This window comes from Xenopus tropicalis, chromosome 8 (assembly GCF_000004195.4).
Source record: "Xenopus tropicalis strain Nigerian chromosome 8, UCB_Xtro_10.0, whole genome shotgun sequence".
NCBI lineage: Eukaryota > Metazoa > Chordata > Amphibia > Anura > Pipidae > Xenopus > Xenopus tropicalis.
This window is the reverse complement of record NC_030684.2, coordinates 73,731,725-73,756,173: the sequence shown is the minus strand read 5'-3', so window position 1 is coordinate 73,756,173 and position 24,449 is coordinate 73,731,725. Positions and strand designations below refer to the sequence as shown.

The 24,449-nt window shown below is 39.3% G+C and overlaps 1 protein-coding gene across 2 annotated transcripts in view; it reads left to right on the top strand.

Moving 5' to 3' along the window:
- Window positions 1–24,449, top strand: part of tnxb (tenascin XB) — a 41,891-nt gene that overhangs the window by 5,104 nt on the left and 12,338 nt on the right. The window contains exons 3-11 of one of the 2 annotated variants that reach the window (XM_031891359.1): window positions 715–2,997; window positions 3,364–3,488; window positions 3,723–3,873; window positions 4,415–4,678; window positions 7,316–9,532; window positions 11,965–12,054; window positions 12,420–12,707; window positions 22,417–22,701; window positions 23,472–23,744. In XM_031891359.1, the coding sequence (XP_031747219.1) occupies window positions 715–2,997; window positions 3,364–3,488; window positions 3,723–3,873; window positions 4,415–4,678; window positions 7,316–9,532; window positions 11,965–12,054; window positions 12,420–12,707; window positions 22,417–22,701; window positions 23,472–23,744 (5,976 nt within the window). The remainder of the gene's footprint in view (window positions 1–714; window positions 2,998–3,363; window positions 3,489–3,722; window positions 3,874–4,414; window positions 4,679–7,315; window positions 9,533–11,964; window positions 12,055–12,419; window positions 12,708–22,416; window positions 22,702–23,471; window positions 23,745–24,449) is intronic. The other variant, XM_031891360.1, reaches the window with a different exon arrangement.

The window sequence follows — 24,449 nt, the reverse complement described above, 5'->3', positions numbered from 1 at the left end:
TGGAAATGGGAGACTTGGCTGGAGAGGAACAGGCTACTACATGTACTACATGGTCAAAATCAGCAGTGTAGAGAACAGCTAGTTAGACAGATATTGCTTTCAATTGTAGTTGCATTCACAAATAATTTTCAAATTATTGAAAATACGTTATTAATGTATATTGGAAAAGTGCTTGAAATGTAAAGGTACCTCTTCTGCCTATCCCCTCCTCTGTGCTGCCAGCCCCCCCACCCCCGCCGCTGCTTAACATAGTGTGTAATGTACCATTGCCATGTACTGGTTAAAAGTGCTTGTTTACTTCAGAAACACTACTATAGTTTATATAAAAAAACTTGTGCGTAGCCATGAGGGCATTTTGTATTGTGGTATTCTTAGTAATTGCGTTGATATGTACAGTATAAACCCTACATGGATATTATTACTTTGACTTAATATGTGTGCATTGGGTTTCAGTAGAATGAACCTGCTCTATGGTGCTGTAGTTTACAATTTTATCAGCTTCTCTAAACTAGAAGAAGCTCACTGACTGGCCAACTTTGAAGGCAAATATAGATATTTGTAATTTCTGTTTTTGCACCAACTTTCCTTGTAGTTATAAGCTCTTTACTACTACTGTCTTTGAAGTCAAGTATACTTTCGATAAGTATATCTTAAAGCTTTCAAACTGCAAACACTTATACTCACATTTTTTTCATTCCTTTTTATTCAATTTAGATGACCCTGCAAGTCACAAATCTCCTTCATGTCCACAGCCAGCCGAATCATGCCCTGGGGGTTGTGGAGGGGAAGAACATGGAATCTGCATTGATGGACAGTGTCAGTGCAAAGATGGATACATGGGAGAAAACTGCCAGCTGAAAACTTGTCCTGAAGATTGTAATGACCAAGGTCGATGCAAAGATGGCCAATGCTTCTGCTTTTCTGGATACTTTGGAGTTGATTGTAGCTCAAAGTCCTGTCCTAATAATTGTCAAAATCATGGACGCTGTGATAAAGGAGTTTGTATTTGTGACCCTGGTTTTACTGGAGTTGACTGTAGTTCCAGAACCTGCCCCAAAAACTGTTTCAATAGAGGTCGATGTGAAGATGGAGTATGTATATGTTACCCTGATTATACCGGTCCTGATTGCAGCATTAAAACTTGCCTTAACGACTGTCAAGACCATGGGCGTTGTGAAGATGGAATGTGTGTGTGTGATCCTGGATTCACTGGAATAGATTGTAGTTCCAGAACTTGCCACAATGACTGTCAGAATCATGGCAGATGTGAAAATGGACTTTGTGTTTGTGATTCTGGGTATTCTGGACCAGATTGTGGAATTATGAGCTGCCCAGAAGATTGCAATGAGCAGGGCCGCTGTGTGTCTGGAGTCTGTGTATGTGATAGTGGTTTTATTGGGCCAGATTGTGGAACTAGGGTCTGTTCTCCCGAATGTGAGAGACGTGGTCGTTGTGAGGATGGTGAGTGTATCTGTAACCCTGGATTTACTGGCCCAGACTGTGAGATAAAAACTTGCCCTAATGATTGTCACAAACAAGGAATGTGTGTGGATGGAAAATGTGTTTGTGATTCTGGATATACAGGAGTAGACTGCCAAGTTAAAACTTGCCCAAACAAATGTCACAACCGGGGTAGGTGTGAAGATGGAATCTGCATTTGTAATTCTGGATATTCTGGGTCAGATTGTGGGTCAAAATCTTGTCCAAAGAACTGCAGTGGGAATGGCCAATGTGTGAAGGGCAAGTGTGTATGTGATTCTGGATTTATTGGCCCAGTTTGTGGGACCAGAGCTTGTCCAGCTGGGTGTGGCAATCATGGACGCTGTTTGAGAGGGACCTGTGTCTGCTCTCCAGGGTACACTGGGGTAGATTGTGCATCTAGGCTATGCCCCAAAAACTGCCATAACCGAGGCAGGTGTGAACAGGGAGTCTGTATATGTAATCCTGAATATACAGGCCTTGATTGTGGATCTAGGACTTGCCCCAAAAACTGCCACGGTAAGGGGCAATGTGATGATGGTGTGTGTATTTGTGACTTGGGATATACTGGCTTGGATTGTGCAACTAAATCCTGCTTCAATGACTGCCACCATAGGGGGCGTTGTGAAGATGGTGTGTGTATTTGTGATGTTGGATATACAGGCCTAGATTGTGGAACTCTAAGCTGTCCTAAAGACTGCCACAACAGGGGTAAGTGTGAAAATGGAGTCTGTGTCTGTGATCCTGGCTTTACTGGCCTAGATTGTGGTTCAAGGAGTTGTCCTAATAATTGTAATTACCATGGTCGATGTGAAGATGGAGAGTGTATTTGTGATTCTGGATATACTGATCATGACTGTGGTTCAAAAATGTGTTCTAATAACTGTCAAAACCATGGTATTTGTGATAATGGGAAATGCATCTGCGATTCTGGATATGCTGGTGTAGACTGTGGATTGCGAACCTGTCCAAATGACTGCAACAACAGGGGACAGTGTATAGATGGAGTTTGCATTTGTAACTCTGGATACACTGATCTAGACTGTGGATTTAGAACCTGTCCATTTGAATGTCATAACAGAGGTCAGTGTGTAAATGGTATATGTATATGTGATTCTGGATATAGTGGGCTAGATTGCGGCTCTGCTTCATGCCCAAATAATTGTCAAAATCGTGGAAAATGTCACAATGGAGAGTGTGTTTGTGATTTTGGATATACTGGGGTTGAATGTGGGACCGAAGCCTGTCCAGAAAACTGTCACATACATGGCCGATGTGAGCAAGGGGTCTGTATCTGCCAGCCTGGATATACAGGCTTGGATTGTAGTTCTAAATCCTGTCCAAAGAATTGTAGCGGCAATGGGCAGTGTATAAATGGAAAATGTATCTGTGACTTTGGTTATACTGGACCCGTTTGTGGAAGCAGAGCTTGCCCTGGGAACTGTGGTGGACGAGGAAAATGCATAAATGGGGTCTGTGTGTGCAAAAAGGGATATGAAGGAGCGGACTGTAGCGTGGGTAAGTAGCAAGCTCTACTGAACTTAAATAATTCTTCCCATAGAGCAGAAATTCTGAAACTGTAGGGTGTGAACCCCTGGGGGCTAGTGCAGAACACAGGTGACACAGCAGAATATTGCTAAGTGGGGTGCCAAGACCAAGTCTAAGGTTTATAGGCTACCTCTATTGCACACAGTAAATCTCTATTAATTATACATTGGTAGCATTTATTTTACCCTAACATCTTTCAAGATCTGCATTATTATTATTTATGGCCATGCTTCTTTTCCAGTCATTGATCCCATCCATAATGTGCCACTCAAAAATCTAAATGTTCCATTTTTATGCAATTTCTTGGGTTTTTGAGCCAATGATTCTCCCTTGTAGTTGTCACAGAACTTGTAGCAGTTACTGGGTTACGTGTGACGTCTGTGGAAGAATCTTCAGTAACTATTGAGTGGGACCTTCAACAGACTCCCCCAGATGTATATGCCATTTCATTCAAAGCAAAGGTATGTAACTACAAGCATATATCTGTTTCAGTAGTGTAATCTGTTACAGCAAAACGGATTATGGTGGGATGCCTAAAATTTGGTTTGTAGTGTTTAAAAACTAAAAAAGAATATTTCCAAGTATTACCAGAGTAATACTGTTTGAAGAATGTACAGCCTAGAGTTCATTTGAATTGTTCTTGTAAAATTCCCATTACCTTTCTTTGCTAATGGTGTACTCTTATTCCCCAATAGAAGGAAAATGGCTTATTAAACAATACAGTGGATGGCACTCTCACTTCATTTGTTCAGACTGGTCTGGCCTCAGGAGAGGAGTATCTTGTGTCTATACAACCCCAGAAGGGACTAACTGTTGGGCCTGAAACCACTGTAACTGCTACTACAAGTGAGTATGTAGGCCTATGTAGAGTTCTAAATGATATCACATGTGGCAAATCCTAGATTTCCAATTGACTATTATCTTCCACTACTCTTCAGTCTGAATTTTGTTCCTTCATAAACTGATAGAGCAAACTTTTTTTCTGACTTCACTTGGCTCACGCAGCATACTACAACACACTAGGACACAACACTGCATTAATTTCATTAAAAAAAGATGTGATGGGACATAACACAACATCTGCACCAAATGTCTAGATAAAATTTTCTCCATCTGTAAATGTAACTCTGTCATCTTTAAAATATGCATTTCTTTTATCAATAACACAGTATACTGTTGTTGAGGTGAAAATGCGATGTTTCACATTTATTTTCTTTTGTTTCTTTTCATCAGCACCTTACCCTCTTCTGCATTTTTAATAGCTACTTTCCCTATTTTACATCACTGTGAAAAAAGTAGTGTCAGGTTTGTTTGCTGAGAATTAGGCTTGTTAGAATTTCTGCTGGCAATTTATATATTAACCCGGTATGCATTCTTTATTCTTTAGGCATTGAGGCTCCACTGGGACTCAGAGTAACAGAAATCACCACCACTTCTTTCCTTTTAAGATGGGAACGTCCCCAGTCTTTCCCTGATCGGTACATAGTGACACTAGTGTCCCCAACTGGGAAGGAGAGAAAGCTGAAAGTCCCTGGAAAGGGTGATAGGGTGAGGGTTACAGCACTTGAAGAGGGAACAATTTACAAAGTGATATTGAGAGCAGAAAGGGGACAGGAGCAAAGCAAAGGGATGGAGACGACTGCTAAAACAGGTAACATGAGGAGGAGAGAAAGGGGAGTGAAAGAAGAAAGTGGTATGAAATGAGTGAGGGAATGGATTGTGTGGGGAAAAAAGTAGTGTGACTATTTGGGTTCATGTATGTGCTCTGGACAATGCCATATTTGGTGTTGTTGCTAGAATGATTAGCTATATTCTTGCATAAACTGTGCAGTGTTTGCAGGGGAAATTCTATCATTATCTGCTGCAGTGCCATATACAAACATTTGCCCTAAGCTTGCAGATGTAATGCCCTTTCTAACTTGGTAATCTCCTACCAGAAACACACCTTCTGGGCTTTGGATGGTCGTTACCTAAGCTCAGGGACCAACTTAAAATATACTGTATAAAATATAAACATTACATTACAAGGCTGATTAGCAATTAATTGAGTTTTATCCAATGCAACCAGTGAAACTCGTGTCAGCCCTGCAGCATCAGCTTCTGTAACAGGTGAACCTAATTTTCTGCTTGATAATTTGCGATGACCCCAAGCTTAGCTTCTCACCAGCAGCTCATAGTGCACTGACACTTCTAACAAAATCTGAAATGGTGAGCTCTTGTGTACAACTTTGAAGTTGTGGATCATTATTGCTATAGAGATACTGAATCTGTAGGCTGATGCAGTAAATTCAGTAGATAAAATATGGCATTTCTAGCTATATTGTTTTTTTAGGGTTTACTTATCCTTTAATTCGTATTGGTTCTTAGAAACATATTGCTTGAAGGGTGGGGTGCAGTGAGGGATAATCAGTGACCTGCTTCTTTCTGATTGTTTTGTTTATTTGGGGAGGGGGCTCTGGCCAGGGAGTAAAGGTTTGTTTCTAATGCAAAAGAACAGATCATAAATCCCTTGTGGTCACACTATTTCCTTTTCCTTGATTAATTAAGAGTGCCTGTTCTAACCCAGTGGTATGCCCAGCTTGTGGTGGCTATATCATGAAATGTTATTGCCCCTAAATCTGGCACCATAGTTGTGAGCCCCAAGGGTACTTTATCTATCATTTTAATTTAACCACACTGTACCACTAAATCATACCATAGTAGAAAATATTACTTGATTCTTGTTGCTAATTGTACTAGCCCAAAGCCACAACAGTCATCTGTGTTAAAAAAAACCCACATATAAAACCCTTATGCTGCAATTCCTTTTTGGCTTTGATTCAGTATCTGAACAGATTATAAATAAGCAATATGTTTTATAGTAACCCTTATACTATTAAAGTTAATAATGATGTATTAACACTAAAAGCAGCAGATAATAATAGGGCTTCCTTTGAAATAGAACATCATACCGTTCAACCACTGGATCTGATAGTTGGTGTTCTCATATATCACCCCGAAGGACAGGAAAGGAACAGAAAACAAGGATGATGAGATAAAAAAGTGGAGAATGCGTGAATTAAAATGTTATAATAGATTGGCTCTTTCTGTTTTTAGTTACAGGAGGGAGAATGTCGACCCAGTAGTACCTTTGGACAAGCCGGTTATTTAACTTCCTTTAACACAAACGACTTTGCTTTTCAGATATTTTCATCATTGGATTCAACATTTAAGTCTACTTCTGGTCACTCTAGAACAGGGGTCCCCAATCTTTTAAATTTGTGAGCCACAGTCAAATGTAAAAAGACAACACAAGCATCATAAAAGTTCATGGAGGTGCCAAATAAGGGCTAAGATTGGCTATTAGGGAACCTCTATGCACCCTATCAGCTTACAGGGGGCTTTATTTAGTAGTAAATCTTGTTTTTATTCAACCAAACTTGCCCCCAAGTCAAGAATTTAAAAATAACTACCTGGTTTGGGGGCACTGAGAGCAACATCCAAGGGGTTGGTGAGTAACATGTTGCTCACAAACCACTGGTTGGGGATCACTGGTCTAGAATATAAGAGAAGTCATTTTTAATTTATGATAACTTAAAAGTAAATATAAATGAGGCAAATAAAATTAATTGTGGGATATGCGAAATAATTTCAGTATTAATCTTTAAAGTTAAATTTGATCTTCTATCTTTTAATTATTCCAAAACAGCCAGTACAAGCCATACTGCGTCTGCTACACTGGGTCCCATTTATCAACATTCTTATTTTAGTTGTTTTAGAGTTTTTTAAAACCACAAAAAACTACTTTGTATGTCTAGTCATTTATTAAAAGACCCAAATCAAATTAAAATTCAGAAGGAAAATGAAAACCTTGTTTTTTTATTTTCGTAAGAATTTTTGTGCGTTTACAAACAAATAAACCGCCCGAAAACCTCATATAAAATAAAGATTGTTACAGTTTGCCCAGGACAGCTCCCATTGACTTATACATGTCCTCGACAGTTTTTCAAATGTGGTTGTTTTGTCTTTCTTGTGGTTTTTTTTCACTTAAGAAATCACAGGTTTTTCGAGTTTTGTGTAACTATTATAATCCAATTCCTGAAAACAAAAAAATATGAATGTTAGTAATCGGGCCCTAAGCCATTAGAAAATGACATACAAAAATCCATGATTTTTAATATCCGAGGGAAGACTAACCTGTTTTCAGTATGTATTTCATATTTTTTGCAGTATGCTATCCTTTTAGAGTCTTCCTATCTGTTGACTGTAAGGGGTTAATTCTCATTTTCTTCATTTGGTGCTTTATTAGCTCTTGACAGGGAGAGAAAAAATATAGATGATGAAGATGCCCGCAAGAAGAAAGGAAAGGTAGTGACCCCTCAACAGGGAGGTCAACTTGAAAAGCCACGATTTTCAGAAGATCATTACCGTCCTGCAACAACGGGGCAAGTTTTAATTCATTCTGGAGGTGGAGAAGGCAGTTCAAAGACAAGGGAGATTACAGAGTATATTGTTGAAGACCAAACACAAAAGGGTGTGGTGAACACTACTAGGAAGACTATCCAGACCACTATTATTACTACATACCACATTCAGAATCATAAGGAAGGAGATGTTGTGGATATGTTTGAGGATACTAAGAGTAGTGAATATTCACAGACAAAGCATCTACCAGATAGAAAAAAAATAAGCAGTGATGTAGAGGGAAGTGATGTGGGAGAGACTACAGGACAGACTGATATAACAGGGACTATTATCAGAAAGCACACACCTGAGAAGAAAGTGCAAAGTTGGATTGCCAGAGGAAAAATTATAGATGCATCTTCTGTGGAGAAACCTCCAAACCATCTTACACAGAAAACTAATAAAACATCAGTTCAGTTAGGTGATACACAGGCAGCTGGACAACAGAGGAAAAAACCAAGTGATAAATCTGTGGAGGTGGTGACTGGGATCCAAGTTAATCTAGGGAGTACAGAGTCAAAAACATTTTCCGATGAAAAATTACCTTTGACCATAAATGAGAAACAGTTGGAGAATTTAAAGGATGAAAGAGATCCAGGCAGTATACTTGATGATGTATCAACAAAAGTGCATACAGAAGGCAGAAACTCTAGAAAAAATAATACAGGGTTGGAGAAAAAAAGGCTAGATGCAGGTGTAAGAGTTCAGAAACAAAATAAAATGGAAAAGTTATATCCTGGAGGTTTACACATAAAAGCTGTTATTGAGAACTTACCAACAAAACTATCAGTTTACAATGGGACCTTTATACAACGTCTTGAAAGTTACCTGCGTTCAACTTCTTACCCACTAAGAGCTAATCAAACAGTGGAATCTGTGGCCAGAGCAATTTTCCTTTACTTAGTAAAGTACAAACCCAATAGTTTTACAGGAATGGTATATGATCGTCTTCCACAAAAAACTCCAGATTCACCTGAAAATGAGGAACCTTTTGGAGCAAGTAAAATTCAGGGTAATATGGGGAGTGTTATGGTGGATAATAAGCCAGATCAAGCAAAAGAAGTAGTAGTTCTCAGACCAAAGGATAGGCATGCAACAATGGAAGGATCACAGAGAAAAGTAGACACTCCAGCTATAAGTAGGTACACTTCTTCATCTGAACTTTATGAAGTTAACATGAAAGTCCTGAAGGAGACTCCAACCTCAAGAGAAGAGGAAAAGTTAATAAGTGAGAAGAGCACCTTACAACGCCTTCCTCTAAAAACTCAGTTAAATAAAACATACTCGGAAAAGATTTCTGATTCTACAAAAAGAACTATAGTACCTGATAATCAAAGGGTGTGGCAAGCAGGTGAAAAGGATAAGACATTCACTGGCAAAAATAAGAATGAAAGCTTGAAAAAGACTACAGTGTCCCCAACAACTATGGAATATTTGATCTACACTCCTAGTGTAGATACATTGAACAGACCCACTCAAAGCTCAGAAGACAAAACAGCACCTGGTGTAATTTTGTTGACTAATGACAAAGGAATTACCCCGAAAAAGCAACCTTATTATGGTAAAAAAGTTCCACCAAGACCAGAGAAAGTAGGATCTAAAATAAAGGAGGGGGAGATAAAAAATGAACGTCTCATAGATAAAGATTCAAGAAGTAAGATACTTGATGACAAGGCATCTTTACTGCAAGCGAGAGAGGGTGAGGAGAAAGAAAATGAAGAGAAGACTATCCAAGCACTTGGGTCTGCTGGTCCCTCAACGCATCCTACATCAGTAAAAATTTCTGGTCCAGGCATTTTTGGCAGACCAACTGTTGTAAAGAGTACTCCTACAAATCTTGTTGTATCCCTAGATGGTCTTGGGGTTCTATTGGACAAGGTGATGATTCATTATCGTCCATTTCAAGCCATCATGACTGATATGCCACAACAACTAGAGGTTGGAAAAGGAGTTGGAAAAGTTGTGATCAGGGATCTAGAACCAGGGACCACCTACCGCCTTGAAATTCATGGGCTATTGAGGGGGCAGTCCTCCAAGTCCTACATTTTGGTAGCTGACACAGGTATCAACTACATCACCAACTATAGTTGTTTAGAAATGGGGTCCTGTTGAGAGGCTATATAAAATGTATTATTGCTTGTTCACTAGCTTTTTTGCTTATCACTACCCTCTATGCCCAAATCTGCTTCCTGCTAAGATCACCCAAATCCTTCATTGACATTACACAGGGAATATTATGGGAGGATTGATTGATGAACTCACTGTCTCTTCTTTATTTTTGGTAGATTCTGTAAAATTGGCACCTTTTTCCTGTCTTTCCATTTCAGTGAAATTCATATATTTTAGATATCTCATCTGTTTATTCAGTCATCATTCCTCTTCCCTATTTTACTGTGTATATTCTTTCATCAAGTTCAAACTTTTCTTTATTTGAAATCTTATTAACTTATAGTTAATTGAGGGGTATTTAAAATCATCTCTAATTTGCCTCAGGTCATGAAAAATGTTTCTGAATCCTAAAGGCAATCTGACCAGTTCCTGGATCAAGATTGCATTAAGACAGTACTGACAATACTTTATAGCTGGACCACCTGGGTGGGGTGGGAGCAGTGTAAGGGGTGGGTTAGGCTGAAGGACTGTTAGGGTGAGATCTGGGGAGAATGCCCATGTTTTCTCTTAGATACACCAAAATGCACAGCTTAAAAATCAGTTAGGAAAGAATTGAAGTGAACTTATGATATTCTTGGTACCAAGGCTCTTGTTATGAGTTAAGGGGAGCCCTGATCAAAGGTTTGTCCTCAAAGGGGGACTTACATTGAAAAGTCTGACAACCATTATAGTAAGGGCTGTGGCACACGGGGAGATCAGTCGCCCGTGACAAATCTCCCTGTTCGCGGGCGACTAATCTCCCCGAATTGCCATCCCACTGGCGAAAATGTAAATCGCCGGTGGGATGGCATACGCGGCGGCGCGATTTCACTGAAATCGCGCCACCATGTATGCCATCCCACCAATGATTTACATTTTCGCCGGTGGGATGGCAATTCGGGGAGATTAGTCTCCCCGAATTGCCATCCCTTCTATTTTGTTTTCATTCTTTTAGGCCACTTTCTCTCTACCTTATCTCTTCCTTTGTTTGTTGTTTGAAACCACATTCACCACTAAAGGCTTTAATTTTGTAATCTCTCTCCAATCTTAAAAGTTATACCTAGTTTTATCATTCAATCACTCTTTTCTTTTGTACGTATTCCCTATCTGCCACTTTTAAAAAATGGTTCTTCCGTTCTCTTTATTGGCTTATTTTCCTCCGTACAAGCCTCGCAAATGAATAACCTCACAGTTTTACCTCACAGGCCTTCTCTCTTCCTTTGCTGCTCGTTGTCTTCTGATCGTTTGGCAATAAGACACCGCATCTGACCTGCTGATCACACCTTTACTCTTCAGGCAATGTGAACGCACAAATATATATATCATATTGTACAAGTATGGCATATTTGTGTATATGGGAAGTGTGTGTGTGAGCCAGTGTTCTCATTAACTATTTTTTTTTTTATACATTTGTTTGTGCGTGCTGTGGCAAAGCCAAACAAGTCCGTAAGCTTTCTACCAGTATTCCATACATAATTAATTGTATAAATATATATGCCCCCATTTATATTTATATTTCTCCACTTTAGTTAAAATAAAAATGATGCAAACATTCAGTGTATGAGTGCATCTGTGTAAACAGTATACAAAATATTTTTGCTTGATTTATATATTTGCCTGGTAATCAGGAAAGTATGTAAATGTGTTGATACATTATTGTTGTGTGTGTGATCTATGTCAAAGCTGTAAAAAATGCATAGGTTTGTATGATATATATATCAATGAAACAACTTTGCTTTCTTGCAATGATACATTTATCTCTGTGTGTATTCAAAATTAAAACATAAACTGTATATATAAATATGTGTGCCTATATATCTATATATATGTGTATATATATGCATACACACACGCCATACTCAGTTAAATAAATAAATGTATAAATCTAGAATAGGAAAATACATATGCATATAAATGAGAACTTGAAATAGATTTTTGTGCAAGTGTGGTTTGCATATATGACCAAAATATATATACACAGTACATATATCAAATATTGATATGTGTGTGCATAAAGACTTACGTGCTTAAACCCTATATTTGTTCACTGCTTTAATGCATGTAATTGTGCACAAAAATGCATGTAATGCATCCTGTGGGGGTGTAGAAGGGTATATGGAGGTGGGAAAAGAATGAGGGGATAGGGTATGAAAACAATGGGTTGTAAAGATGGGTAATGCAAAAAAATAAGTGATATAGTTGAAGGCAAGTATGCGAATGACGTTGGGATGAAACATAGCACAGACTGGTTAAAAATTAAGAAGAATACGGGATTTAGCATAGAAAAATATATGCTGGGGCAGTTCTAAATTTATTGTGTAACACTCATTTTGCTCTTACTAACAGCTCAGAGTCCCACAATTTTGCCCACTGAGGTGACCACAAAGCCAACAATATCCCCAATAGAGGACATTTTAACTACCACGGCTTCTTCAGGTAACAATAATAACATTATTCTCCTAAAACTCATCTTTAACTGTAAGGCAGGCAAAGTCAATGCAAGAAGACTAGCTGCAAGAGAGTCATTCATTCATTTTAAAATAGTATCATTGAAGGGAGACTTCACAGGAGAAAATCTGGCTTGATTGCAAAACATCTAGTTCATCTATTAACATTTGTGTAAAGTATAGATTGGTAAGTATAGGTTGTATGTGCTGGGTTTAATTGGAAGGGTTGAACTTGATGGACTCTGGTCTTTTTCAGCCCTATGTAACTATGTGTAATTGGGTTTGATTTTGTTAGGAATAAAATATAGTTCTCTATGTGCTTAATCAACCTGCTTCTCTTGTCTTTGTCTCTAGCTACTACACGGCCCCGCATACCAGTTCAAATGGGGGCGCTGCAAGTGAGAAATGTAACAAGTGAAAGTATCACATTAGTCTGGAAGGCCAAGATTGGGGCTTATGATTCATTCTTGGTGCGCTACGATGAGGTAACTGATGGTGTTAGTCCACAAGAACTATCTGTTCCAGGAGACCAACGAGAGGTGACTTTAAGAGGGCTGACTCAAGATACCAGATATGAAGTATTGCTCTATGGTATAAGGGAAGGAAAGCTGACACGGCCTTTTAAAGAAGAAGTAACAACAGGTATTTAACATACACAAATGAAACTTACATTTAGAGACAGAGGTCATTTCCAACATGTTTTATGCAAAGGTTCCTGATATATATACAAAAAGGGTCAAACTGAGAAGGAAAATATAACTAAAGAAGAAAAAATTTAATACAAGAGACATGAGACGATAAACAAGAAATATGAGTGAAAACATGTACCTATTGAAAGAAATTAAGCAATTAGGAAGCAGAGGAAGGAATTTTCCAAAGGATAAGTGACATAAACAAACATGTGAAGACTGTGGACATTAAGAGGCAGCGGATCATGCTAGATGCTCATATGTCATGAAGGGTACTACTAAAGGAACAGTGCAGTGTAAAAATGAAACTGGGTAAAATGGATAGACTGTGCAAAATAAAACATATTTGTAATATAGTTAGTTAGTCAAAAATGTAATCTATAAAGGCTTGAGTGAGCAGATGTCTAACATAATAGTCAAAATACTACTTCCTGCTTTCAGCTCTCTAACCTCTTAGTTAGCCAGTGACTTTAGGGGGGGCCATATGGGACATAACTGTTCAGTTAGTTTGTGAGCACGCAGATCTGATTCAAATGCAAACTAACTGAACAGTTATGTCCTATGTTCCCCCTCTAGTCACTGATTGGGTACTGATGGCTTAGAGACCTGTAAAGCAGGAAGTAGAGTTCTGGCTATTATGTTAGATGTCTGCCCACTCCAGCCTTTACAGATCACATTTTTGCCTAACTAACTATATTGAAAACATTTTTTATTTTGCTCAGTCTGTCTATTTTACCCAGTTTCATTTTTACACTGAATTGTTGCTTTAAATGTTGAGAGATGATAGAATAGGGGAATGGGGTATAAGAGATTTAAATGGGAGAATTTAAAGTTTTCAGCTCTGGTATGTAGCTGGATGTATAGGTATGAGTATGGTCTTAGGTTGATAAAGTCTACAGATAGTAAGATAAACTGCACTGGAGATGGTTGGTAGGTATTAGCGAAATGTTCACAGGGAAATGTTGATCATTTTGCAAACCATGTATTTAGTAACACAAATATGTGAGACCAAAAGCCCAAAACAGGCAATTCTCATAGGGCCAATGGAGGATAGTTTTTGGACTTTGGTGTTTGGGCTACTAAGATGGCAGAAACCTGATTTTTTTTTTTCAGAACACAGAGAAGCCCAAAACTCTGCAGAGAGTACAAACTTAAAGGGGATCTAAACACAAAGAATGAATTAAAGTATGTGTGCTCAGGGTGCTTCCTTGAGCACTTTTTCAATTTACATATTCCTTTTATTTTTAGTGGTTTCTGAGATATTTGCATTTTTAGACATCTAACAGCAGGTTTTTGGCTTAAAGGGATACTGTCATGATTTTCATGGTGTATTTTTTACGTTTTACTGTTTACATAGCAAATAATTCACTCTACCATTTAAAATGTTATTCTTGAACCAACAAATGTATTTTTTAGTTGTAATATAGGTGTGTAGGCAGCCATCTTAGGCATTGTGCCTGAGTCTCAGCTTTCAGAAGAACTGCTTTCAGATAACCTGTTGTTTCTCCTACTCCCATGTAACTGGAGGAGTCCCAAGCCGGACTTGGATTTCTTACTATTGAGTGCTATTCTGATATCTACTGGGAGCTGCTGTCTTGCTACCTTTGTTCTACTGATTGGCTGCTGGGAGGGGGTGGGGTGATATCACTCCAACTTGCATGCTCAGCAGTAAAGTGTGACTGAAGTTTATCAGAGCACAGGTCACATGGCTGTGGAACGCTCTGAAATGAAGAATATGGCTAGCCCCATGTGAAATTTCAAAATTAAATATAGCAAAAAAATGTGCAGGATTCTGCTGGAGAAGCTCTGTAAACTGATGCATTTTAAAAAATCTTGTTTTCCCATGACAGTATTCCCTTAACTGAAAGGCAGCAATTCAAGGGTTAACTGAATCCAAGAAGTGCAGAGTAAATGAGTAGACAGTTAGGGTCCCTGAAACTCTGGGCCTTTAAAAGGCTGTTGAGTTAAAGACTGCCTAGTATTAATAAATTGTCTGATACTATGAATGTAAATTAGAAAAAGTGCTCAGAGGACCACTCTGAATAGGTTTGCACTGATTAATATTTTTGGGGTTTATGTCCCCTTTAAGGAGTCTAAAATCATGAATAGATAAAGTATTCTAAATGGCACTCACACCGCAATTCAATAAGCAAAAAAATCTAATGGCTTTTATTGAAGTGAGATTTATATTATTCAAAACACATCTGTTTCACCAGATGTATTCATTTAATTCAATAATTTAATTATCCATTCAATCAGTAACTTGGTGACGGCTCTTATTTAATCTTCACCACTCTAATATAGCCAGACGACCAATCAGCTAATTGCTAAAGACACCAGTGACTGCTCTGTCAGAATTATTTAGTATGATGATCTGCGATCTCTTCGGGTCAAAAACATCAAATTATTGTTTGTTGAAATTCACACAGTAACACAACAGGATGGGGTTGAATGAGTATATGTATACACACATGTTTGTTTGCATACAAAGGGTGGGATACAAGGTGCAAGGTGGAACCTGCTCCATCCAACCAACCTGAATGAGTACCAAGGGGCAAGCATTTGTGCCCCTATAGTGCAACTGCACCTATGGCAGAGATAGTTGGAAGTGACCACTATAGAGTAAAAATTTTATTCTGCTTAAACTGGATTTTACAGCACTGTCAATAAGGGTTTCCCCTTTTTGGCAGTGTTATAAGAACATAATAGTTGCGCTGGTAAATGTTACAAGATAGGGACTAGGGATTAGGGGTGCCTTACATCACTTAGGATAGGGGATACATATTCATTATTCACTATTTGGGATTAAAAACCTTGTTGTCCTGCACCGGAACAGTTAATGGAGTGTTTCCTCTCCCTGGTCTAATATAATGATTATTAAAGGACTGTAGAGGCAGGGTTTTCCTCTACTTTGAAACATCAGAGTTACTTTATAACTGGGGTCCAACATTTAGAATACTAGGGATCAAAGGAAAGAGCTGCACCATGGTCTAGCTCTAGGCTACATCTCATGTACTAGAGATACAGTATATATGCATTAATTGTCTTCAGCAATTGCAACAACCCAATAGACATTACCGAAGCACCCCCTGTATAATCTAGTTTATTTCTGCTGTATGTCAATGTCCTTATGTTCCAGATCTGCAGTGCAGAGGGATTCTGCTAGAGCAGTAGGAGAAGTTATTAGAATAACTGTTATTTCAGTGATGTAATTAATTTGACAGATTTGGATGGAAACATGTGGTTAAGCTTTGGGAGGAGCAGTAACAAAGTTATTGATTAAACAATTCCCTAATGTCTTTGAGGGAGCACAGTTGGTGGAACAGATGTGCTCATCATTAGGATATTTTCCTAAGGTTTGATTTGGCTTACACCTAGGTTAAGGGTTATGCTTGTTTTTGTGATGCTTCTTGTTTTCAGCTATTGTGTGACATGTAAGCCTTTTTCATCTTGAGCACTGACCCTATGGCTTTATACCGAAAAAAGGCAATTTGAGAACTGCCTGCATAAATAATATGTGTGTATGTCTGCTAATACCTTTCAGTCAGGGACACCATTACACGCTACGGCTATGGCCAAACTCAATGCTGAGTGACTAACAGACCAGACAGCAGAGGTTATAGAGCAAACAGCTCACCAAAATACTACTAAATTGGCTGCACTATTGTTGAGTGTATGAGTGTATATTGTTTGAGTGATGGTGCTTGTGTTTTAACAAATTATTACATGACTGTGAAATTGGGATTTAGGAAACATCTGCTAATGATAGAAAATGTACAGTATTTGTTTATATAGCACCACAGTTGTAGTCAGTGTTTTATAAATACTGTATATAAGTCCTGAACTTCAGAAAGTTCATCAGAGCCAGAACCAATGTGAAGCAAGTCTGCAGAAGAAAGAATAGAGAGTGGGAAAAGAGGAAGGTGGAAGACTGCAAAAGAAACTAGAGCACTGTACATGAGAGTTTGGGCTCCAAGAATGGATTTCAGCCTAAAAACTCCATGGTAGAGGAAAAAATAACAAGCTAATTGTGGAAAGCACCAAAGTCCTCGAGAGGTGGGTAGAACACTTCCAAGAATTGCTGAATGGGGAGGACCGTTGGTCAGTCCTGGATGCAGGTGAATACCCCGATGGGGGCCCAGAGGTCAAAGTACCAGAGCTGTAGAGACAAGGTGATGCCTAAAGAATGGGAAGTGGCACTTGTGTGCCCCATACACAAGGATCCAATAACTACAAGGGTATATCACTAAATGTGGGATACAGGGTGCTTGCTAAGATCCTGGCCAACAAGGAGCTATTTGCAGGGGAGGTAATTGGAGATTATTAGTCTGGTTTCTGTTGCGTGCTCATGACAAAGAGGGAAGAACAAGTACGGCTGGGCTTGATTTAGTTAGGGGAATACAGCTTTGAGAAGGTACCTATGTTCAAGTATCTGGGATCCCAGATTATAGGGAGGAACGAAACCCACTTAGAAATTAAGGCCAGAATTAAAGTGGGCAACAGATGCTACTTCAGCCTTCAGCACCTGTTGAAATCACGGCTCCTGACCTGGAACACGAAGAGGATGTTCTACAAGACCATTATCAGACCTGACTGATCAGCACCTGATAAACACCTAGGAGTGAAGGGTGTTGAGGAGCATATATGGCCCGATCCAGGTTCAGGGAGAATGGCAAATCCACACCAACACTGAGTTATATGAGCTCTATGGGGACTCCTGTATAATCTCCATTATCAAGAACGTATAGGAGAAGAGCAAGCAGCGAGAAAGGTCTGTCGCCAAATGTCCGAGGGGCGACACCTCACAGGATGCCCATGGCTGAACAATGTGGAAGATGATTTGAGAACTATGAGGATACATAACTGCTATTGGCATAGTGGAGGAGGCCAGGGCTATGCAAGGGCTGTAGCACCATGGTGTAATGTAAGGTGTATAAGTGGTAGAAATTTCAATAAACAGTTGGAATGAGTTCCTCAGTCTGTTCATGCTATAAGGCAGAAGGCACTGTGTTGCTATTTTTGTGATTAATTCCTAATAATAAATCAACTCATATATAAAAAGTATCACTCAAGACCACTCATCCCCTAGACCCGAGGGTAGCCATCTTTCACTGCTATGGGTATAATCTTGAAATTATTTTGGCAGTCCCATGCATTTTTCAAAGGTTTTCAGGCATTTGTGAAAGACTGTAGATAGCTGAAATACTGCACACTTTACTGCAAAAGCACAAGCAGAGACATAAACACTTTCAGTGAGAGAAAGAAAAGCAGGCCCTACCTTAACATGTATTGGCAGGAGGGGCTCAGTCTGAAGGCTATTTGAGGGAGATTTAAGGGAAAAGCCTATTTGCTCTGCTAGATGCACCTAAAAGCCCAACTTGAAGGTCAGTGACAGTGACAAGGAGTGATATTGTGATGAACATTTATTTGCTGTCCTAGCTATTTTGGGAACCATGGCTGAAAGGTGAATGACTGATACACCCAGAGTTATCCAGTTTTGGTGGCTCTCCCTGTAGCAAGATTTGACAGGCAACACCAACATTCCATTGAAACTTATATACAACAACAGGTTTATTCATATTCAGGCAGAAATCATAGTTATGCATACGTACAGATATCCAGGCTTCCCCACCAATATAGTTGTCATGGTCTCTTCCTTAGGCTAGTCTTCTCCTGCAGCATGACACCCAATGGAAACCATCTTCCCCAGACACCTATCTACTCTTCCTCTAGACAAGACTTTTCTTGCGGCACCACATCCGTGGCTCTAAGTCAAGCTAACTCTTTCATGGGGTTTGGGCTACCCGTACTCACTGGCCTACCTGACTTGTACACCTAGTGCAAGCTTCACTTCAACTATCCTTTTTATCTGACCCTACCTCTACAGTGAACTCCTGAACCAGGTCCCACTCCAGCTCGATGTTCTTGCTGAACCCTGGGCGGGGTTCCCCCTTTTATACCTGTTGGGTATAATGGGTGGAAACAATACTGAACGCATTAACCCATAATTACAGACCAGACAAACTTAACAGAGCACAATCTATCATCAACTTTTTCTAAAACCTAGACTTGGGCTTAACATAACTTCAGGCACCCCTCACTGTGCACCCCCTTACATCCCCTCCCCCAATAGCATTCTCCCAATTTTAGGAAATCCCTCAAAGTCCCGCAGTGAATCCCTGGTGGGCACGTGGGAAAAGATTTTAGGTTTCAGCTGGGCACGTGGGAAAAGATTTTAGGTTTCAGCTGGGCTTTTGCACATGCGCGTCACTTCAGATTGCGCGTGCCCGGACACTCCCGGTTGTCCATGCTTACCCAGCACTTAATCATAGACTCCCAGTTGTTCAAAAACATAAATCTGATTGGGCAGATTTTAGACTTTTTATTATACAACCGCATATTTGTGCAGGTTGCATAGTGCGGTTATTCAAAACAGAGTTTCCAATCCAAATCAGACAGTTGTGTGTCCACAGTTTGCATCAGTTAGTGAAAAACATGTGCCCCCAAACAGTTAACCATTTCTGTTCTATTCCAATTATAAAGGCTTCTGGCCAGATAGTGAGCAGTCCTCAGGATGGTAAAACATTGTAGAATATACCCACAATAAGTGTGTGAATTGCTTCATAAAATATGTGCAGGAGCAGTGCTTTATTTAGAATTCTTTGGTGCCCGGGTGTAGCAGTAGAACATTTCTTGTGAGTCTTCATGTGCTTCTTTAAATACTGTTTATGTGTACGACATTAATACTTAAAGCATAGAGCAATGCAACATGTCTGAGCTATTTCATTTGTTTGTATAATCTTTTCTTTATTTACAAACAGTCAAGGTTACATCAAGTAACAGTTAATGTCTTTCTACTAATGAGACTTTAATCAAAAACATGAATGTGTTTTTGGTTTGTCTGCTGCCATTTTAATGTATTTTTTTTGTATAGTTACTATACAATAATATCCATGCATTGCTAAAGAGGTGCTGGTCACAGCTCTCTGGAGGCCTTGTTGGGTTTGGTATTAAAGGTAGTCTATGCTAGGCTGAAGGTTTAGGGATGTAAAAAAAAAATCAGTTGTAGTATGGGAAAAGCAGTTGTGCCCTTTAATACCATGGACTGGAGATGAGCAAATTTATTTAAGTCATTCACCATAACTCAAAGCTTAGTGATGCTAAATGTACCAGTCAAATTGTTAAATTGATCCCTACCCAAAATTAAGTTGCAAATTCTAGTAGATGATTACAACCTAAAAATTTATTGAAATTGTATAAAATTCAAATTTCATTTACAGCGGACTCTGGGTTTGCTTTTTATTTGTTTGCTTTTTTTAAGGACCTTTAAATAGACAAAGGAGGCTGCCGCAAAGCATGCCAAACACTTTTATAAAGTATTAATGTTAGTTGTCTCGATAGTTTGAAGATTGCAGTTTATTGAAATGTAATGCTGAATATAAATTCAGTAATTTCTTTGTCCTTAATGATTAAAATGCTCTGCCATAACTATATACTGTGTTCCCAGGAAAGTGTTATCAGTGGACTCCAACCACCCTGTCTCAACACCATCAAAACACTTCTTAAACAGCACAGAGTGCCTGGAAATAGCACTGGGATTGGGCTGATTTGGCTGTATAACAAGCATGCATTTAAATTGATAGCAGCTGTTCTGTTTATTGTCCTATAAACCTAATTAGACTGAAAGCTTTTTAGAGGCCTCCTCCTTCATTATCTAGCTACTGCAGTTGTTTTAAATTCTGAACTGTATTTGTTTTTCCCCTGTTTTGCCAACCTGTTATCCAAGGGAACCACTTAGTATATTAGTAGCATATTAATAAGCATTTATTTTATCATTAATAATAAATATAAGGTGAAAATAATAATAATATCTTATAACAAAATATAAGATAAGATACAGTAAATAATCTTTCTAACAGCCATGGGTGATGAGATCAAATAATGATTATAGTAGTATCATTATTATTGTGCTAATAAATTACTCTTCTTAATGACTACTGTACAGTTGTGTTTGAGAAATGATTTAAAGACAAGTTGTGTTTACAGCCGAACATTTATTTGCCATTGAAGTAACAGTAAGGAGTATAACATTACAGGGATTAGTAATTGATTCATGTTGATCAATTAAACAGATTCTCTTCTTCTAGGATTTATAGAAATGGGTAGAAAGAGATTACTTTAGACATATATCTTCTTGTGTGTTATAAAGGATATATTTAGTGATGTGAGTATTGCCCAGGTCTCAGATAAAATTTAAATTCCAAGAAGGCTTAGTGAAGTTTACTGTTATGATCATGACCAACGGGTCTGAGAGGCTTGGGTGATTACCCACCTTACAGGCCCATAAATCACATGGTGTGAGTTAGGGTTTTAGGTTTATCTTCCTAAAACAAAATAGAATACCTGTGAGAATGGCAATGGACAGAACATTTTCTTTGCTCCCCATAGCATCTTTCTTTTAATATCTTAAACAGTAACAGTATTAAAAAGCAAAGTCTCTAAGCCTGTATTTCCCAACTGGCCTTTCAGAGGCTAGATAGTGCCAAGTTGTGGATTTGAAAAGAGGTTTGAAAGTAGACAGAGGTTTTGGGCATATCAGGGTGATGCATTAAAGGCTAAGTATACCCCTTAACTAGGGTTGCCACCTATCCAGTTTTGACCCAGACAGTCCGGTTTTCGGACAGGCTGGGTCAAAACCTCCTGCATGGGTTTTCAAATTAGGAAAACCGGGCAGGACTCACTGAGATTGACACGTCAATTGGCCAATCACAGGTTGAAGCGTCATAGCCAGTCCACATAACGTCACTGCCTTGCTTCTTCCCTACCCAGTGAAGTCACTGCTCATCATCACTGCCCACCCCCTGCCCAGAGACTAAAGTCGGCTGAGGAGGCAACGCTACCCTAAACATATCACATAAAATAGCCCATTTGTAAAACCCTGCTTCATCTAAATAAACCATTTTTTATACAAATATACTTTTCTACGTTGTAGTAATATGTGCTGGATAATCCTCAATAGAAAACAGCAAGGGCGCCCTGTGCTCACACACAAACCAAGGGAACACATGTTAGGTTACATCAGCCAATGAATGGACAGAAATGTGTCTTATACTCCCACACTTTTTCCTGTTACATTTAGAGCTGCATTATTTCATGGTGATCTCTAAGGATGCACACAGCCCATCACTAAATTGGGGCTCAAGGTAAAAGAGTATAAAAGGGTAATATAGAAATTGATCTATCCAAATATATCTGTTGTATTACCTGTATTTTGGATGGTTTAGTTTTTGTTCAGAATTTTGTGATTTCCTCCACGGGGAACTATAAAAATGATTATATATTGTCAGAACTTACATGCAAAGCTCTCAGGTCCTCCAGTTGCATTCTGGGAGTTTTCTATTTTATTAATTTCAAGCTTAATTTTTGGAAAAAAAAATAAAGCTGTGGCACAATATACAGTAATAACATGATGATAATGATAACAAACAATCATTTTAAAAAAATTAGAACTATTTTATTAAAATGCAGTTTATGAGAGAGGGTCTTCCAGTAATTAGGAACTTTCTGGATAACAGTTTCCAGATAACAGATCCCATACCTGTAATTATGTTCCCAGAGAGTTATTAATGTCATTCAAATAATATTCCCTTTCTTTCCAACAGAACCTCACCCTAAGAGAGGCACGCCCCCTCGCCTTTCTCCCCTCTTGGTATCTGAAGTCCATAGAAACTCTGCGCTTCTATCATGGGAACCTCTAGATGGTGATTTTGATGCTTACATATTGCGATATGGATCCCCTGAGGGCCCCATGCAAGAGGAAACCTTGAGAGGAGACCAGACATCTTTCCTTATCTCTGGACTGGTTGCAGCAGTTAATTACTCGGTTGAGCTGCGTGGCATTTGGGGAGAGAGCTACACTGAGCCTCAGGCTACATATGTGCTGACAGGTAATGGAGAATGAGCTGGGGTTCTTACAAATGTGACCACATTACCACCTACTTTACTTTGCCTTATATATACCTTACATAGATATAATACACAAGCAGGGCCCCTGCTGCCATGGAGTTGAGAAATTTACCTTAGGCAATGCCCCTAATGTTTACAGGGGAGGCAAAAAGCTGCTCCTGGTAATCAGCCGAAATTCAGATTTTTAAATCAGAACTTTAGAAGTGATCTCAATTGGGAACCAGATCAGAAGCATAAGGGAAAAAAACTTGCCGTATCCCCAGTGGAGGGTGGGAGCAGGGGGAGGGTTGAGAGATTCACCTCAGGTGGCAGTGCCCCCAAAGTTACCAGGGGCGGCAAAAAGCCACTGCAGGTAACTTTAAGAGCCGAATTTTTGGTTTTTAAAACAGAAATTTGCACTCTCTACACTAGCGTTGCACCCCCCCCGGACCCCGCCAGCGCTGCAAAGGTAAGGCCGGGGGGCGGCATTGGAGGAGCCAAAAATGCCCCCGGGTTGGAGGGAGAACTCCCGCACCATAGCCAGGTACCCAGGCTGGTTTCCCACAGCCTACACTGTCAGAAAAATTGGGACTTTGTTTCCAAAACCTGACCGCTTTGCGGAACTTTTACCAGCTCAGGACAGCAGTACATTATATGTTAATTACTTATGTCATTATTGCAATGTGTCATAGTTTTTTTTTTAGATAAATTTTAAAATAAATAATACATTTCCACCAACTGCAATGTTTCTGATTTTTCTTCTTTCATTTAGAAAAACCACAGCCTCCCCGCTTGGAGTCCCTCACTCTGTTTGACGTGCGCAGTGAATCCCTAAATCTCTCTTGGGATGTCCAGGGTGGAGATTTTGATTCTTTTCTCCTTTGGTACCGTGATGGGGAGGGAAAGCCACAGGAAATAGCTCTTGATAAAGATTTGCGCTCTTCCACTGTCAGAGACTTGAAGCCTGGGAAAAAGTATAAATTTGTCTTGTATGGCATATCAGGGGAAAAGAGGAGCAAACCAGTGACAGCAGAGGGGAGCACAGGTAAAAGCAGAGAATGAGAGTCAGGTTTTATCCCTGAAGATAATCACAATCATGTGATCTAAATGTTAAGCTGGCCATACACGCACCGATAATATCATACAAAACCTCTTCGTACGATATTCGGAGCGTGTATGGCAAGTCGGTGAGTCGACCGGTATCGCAGGAAGCTGCTGATATCTGTCGACTCGCCAATCGGCCAGGGCAAAAGATTTTGATCAGGCGCCATAGAAGGCGTCTGAGCAAAATCTGCCGTCAGGGCTGAATTGGCAGAAGGAGGTAGAAATCCTATTGTTTCTACCTCCTTATCTGCCTGTTTCAGCCATGAAGGTTAGTGGCGGATCTGATGATCTTTCGTGCGACCGATGGTCATTATCAGATCACCACGTGTGTGGCCACCTTTAGACTCTTGGGGCTTTCTTGAGAGCGAAGGCTCAGCACATAAGAAAGTTTTGGGATCCTATTATTTACTTTTTAGTGAAATCAGGTTAGTATTGTGTACATTATGGCACCATTTTACTAATAACAAAGGTTTGGCACATTAGAGGAGGGTGATTATATTTTCTGTGTCTTTCAGCACACAGTGTCATATTCTATATGTAGGGTTCAACCCCACCCCAATTGAAAAAAATGTGATTGATTCTAGATTACAGTAGATTTGAGGTGGAGTAGACAGTGAGACAGGGGAGTACACTAATGTAAAGATAA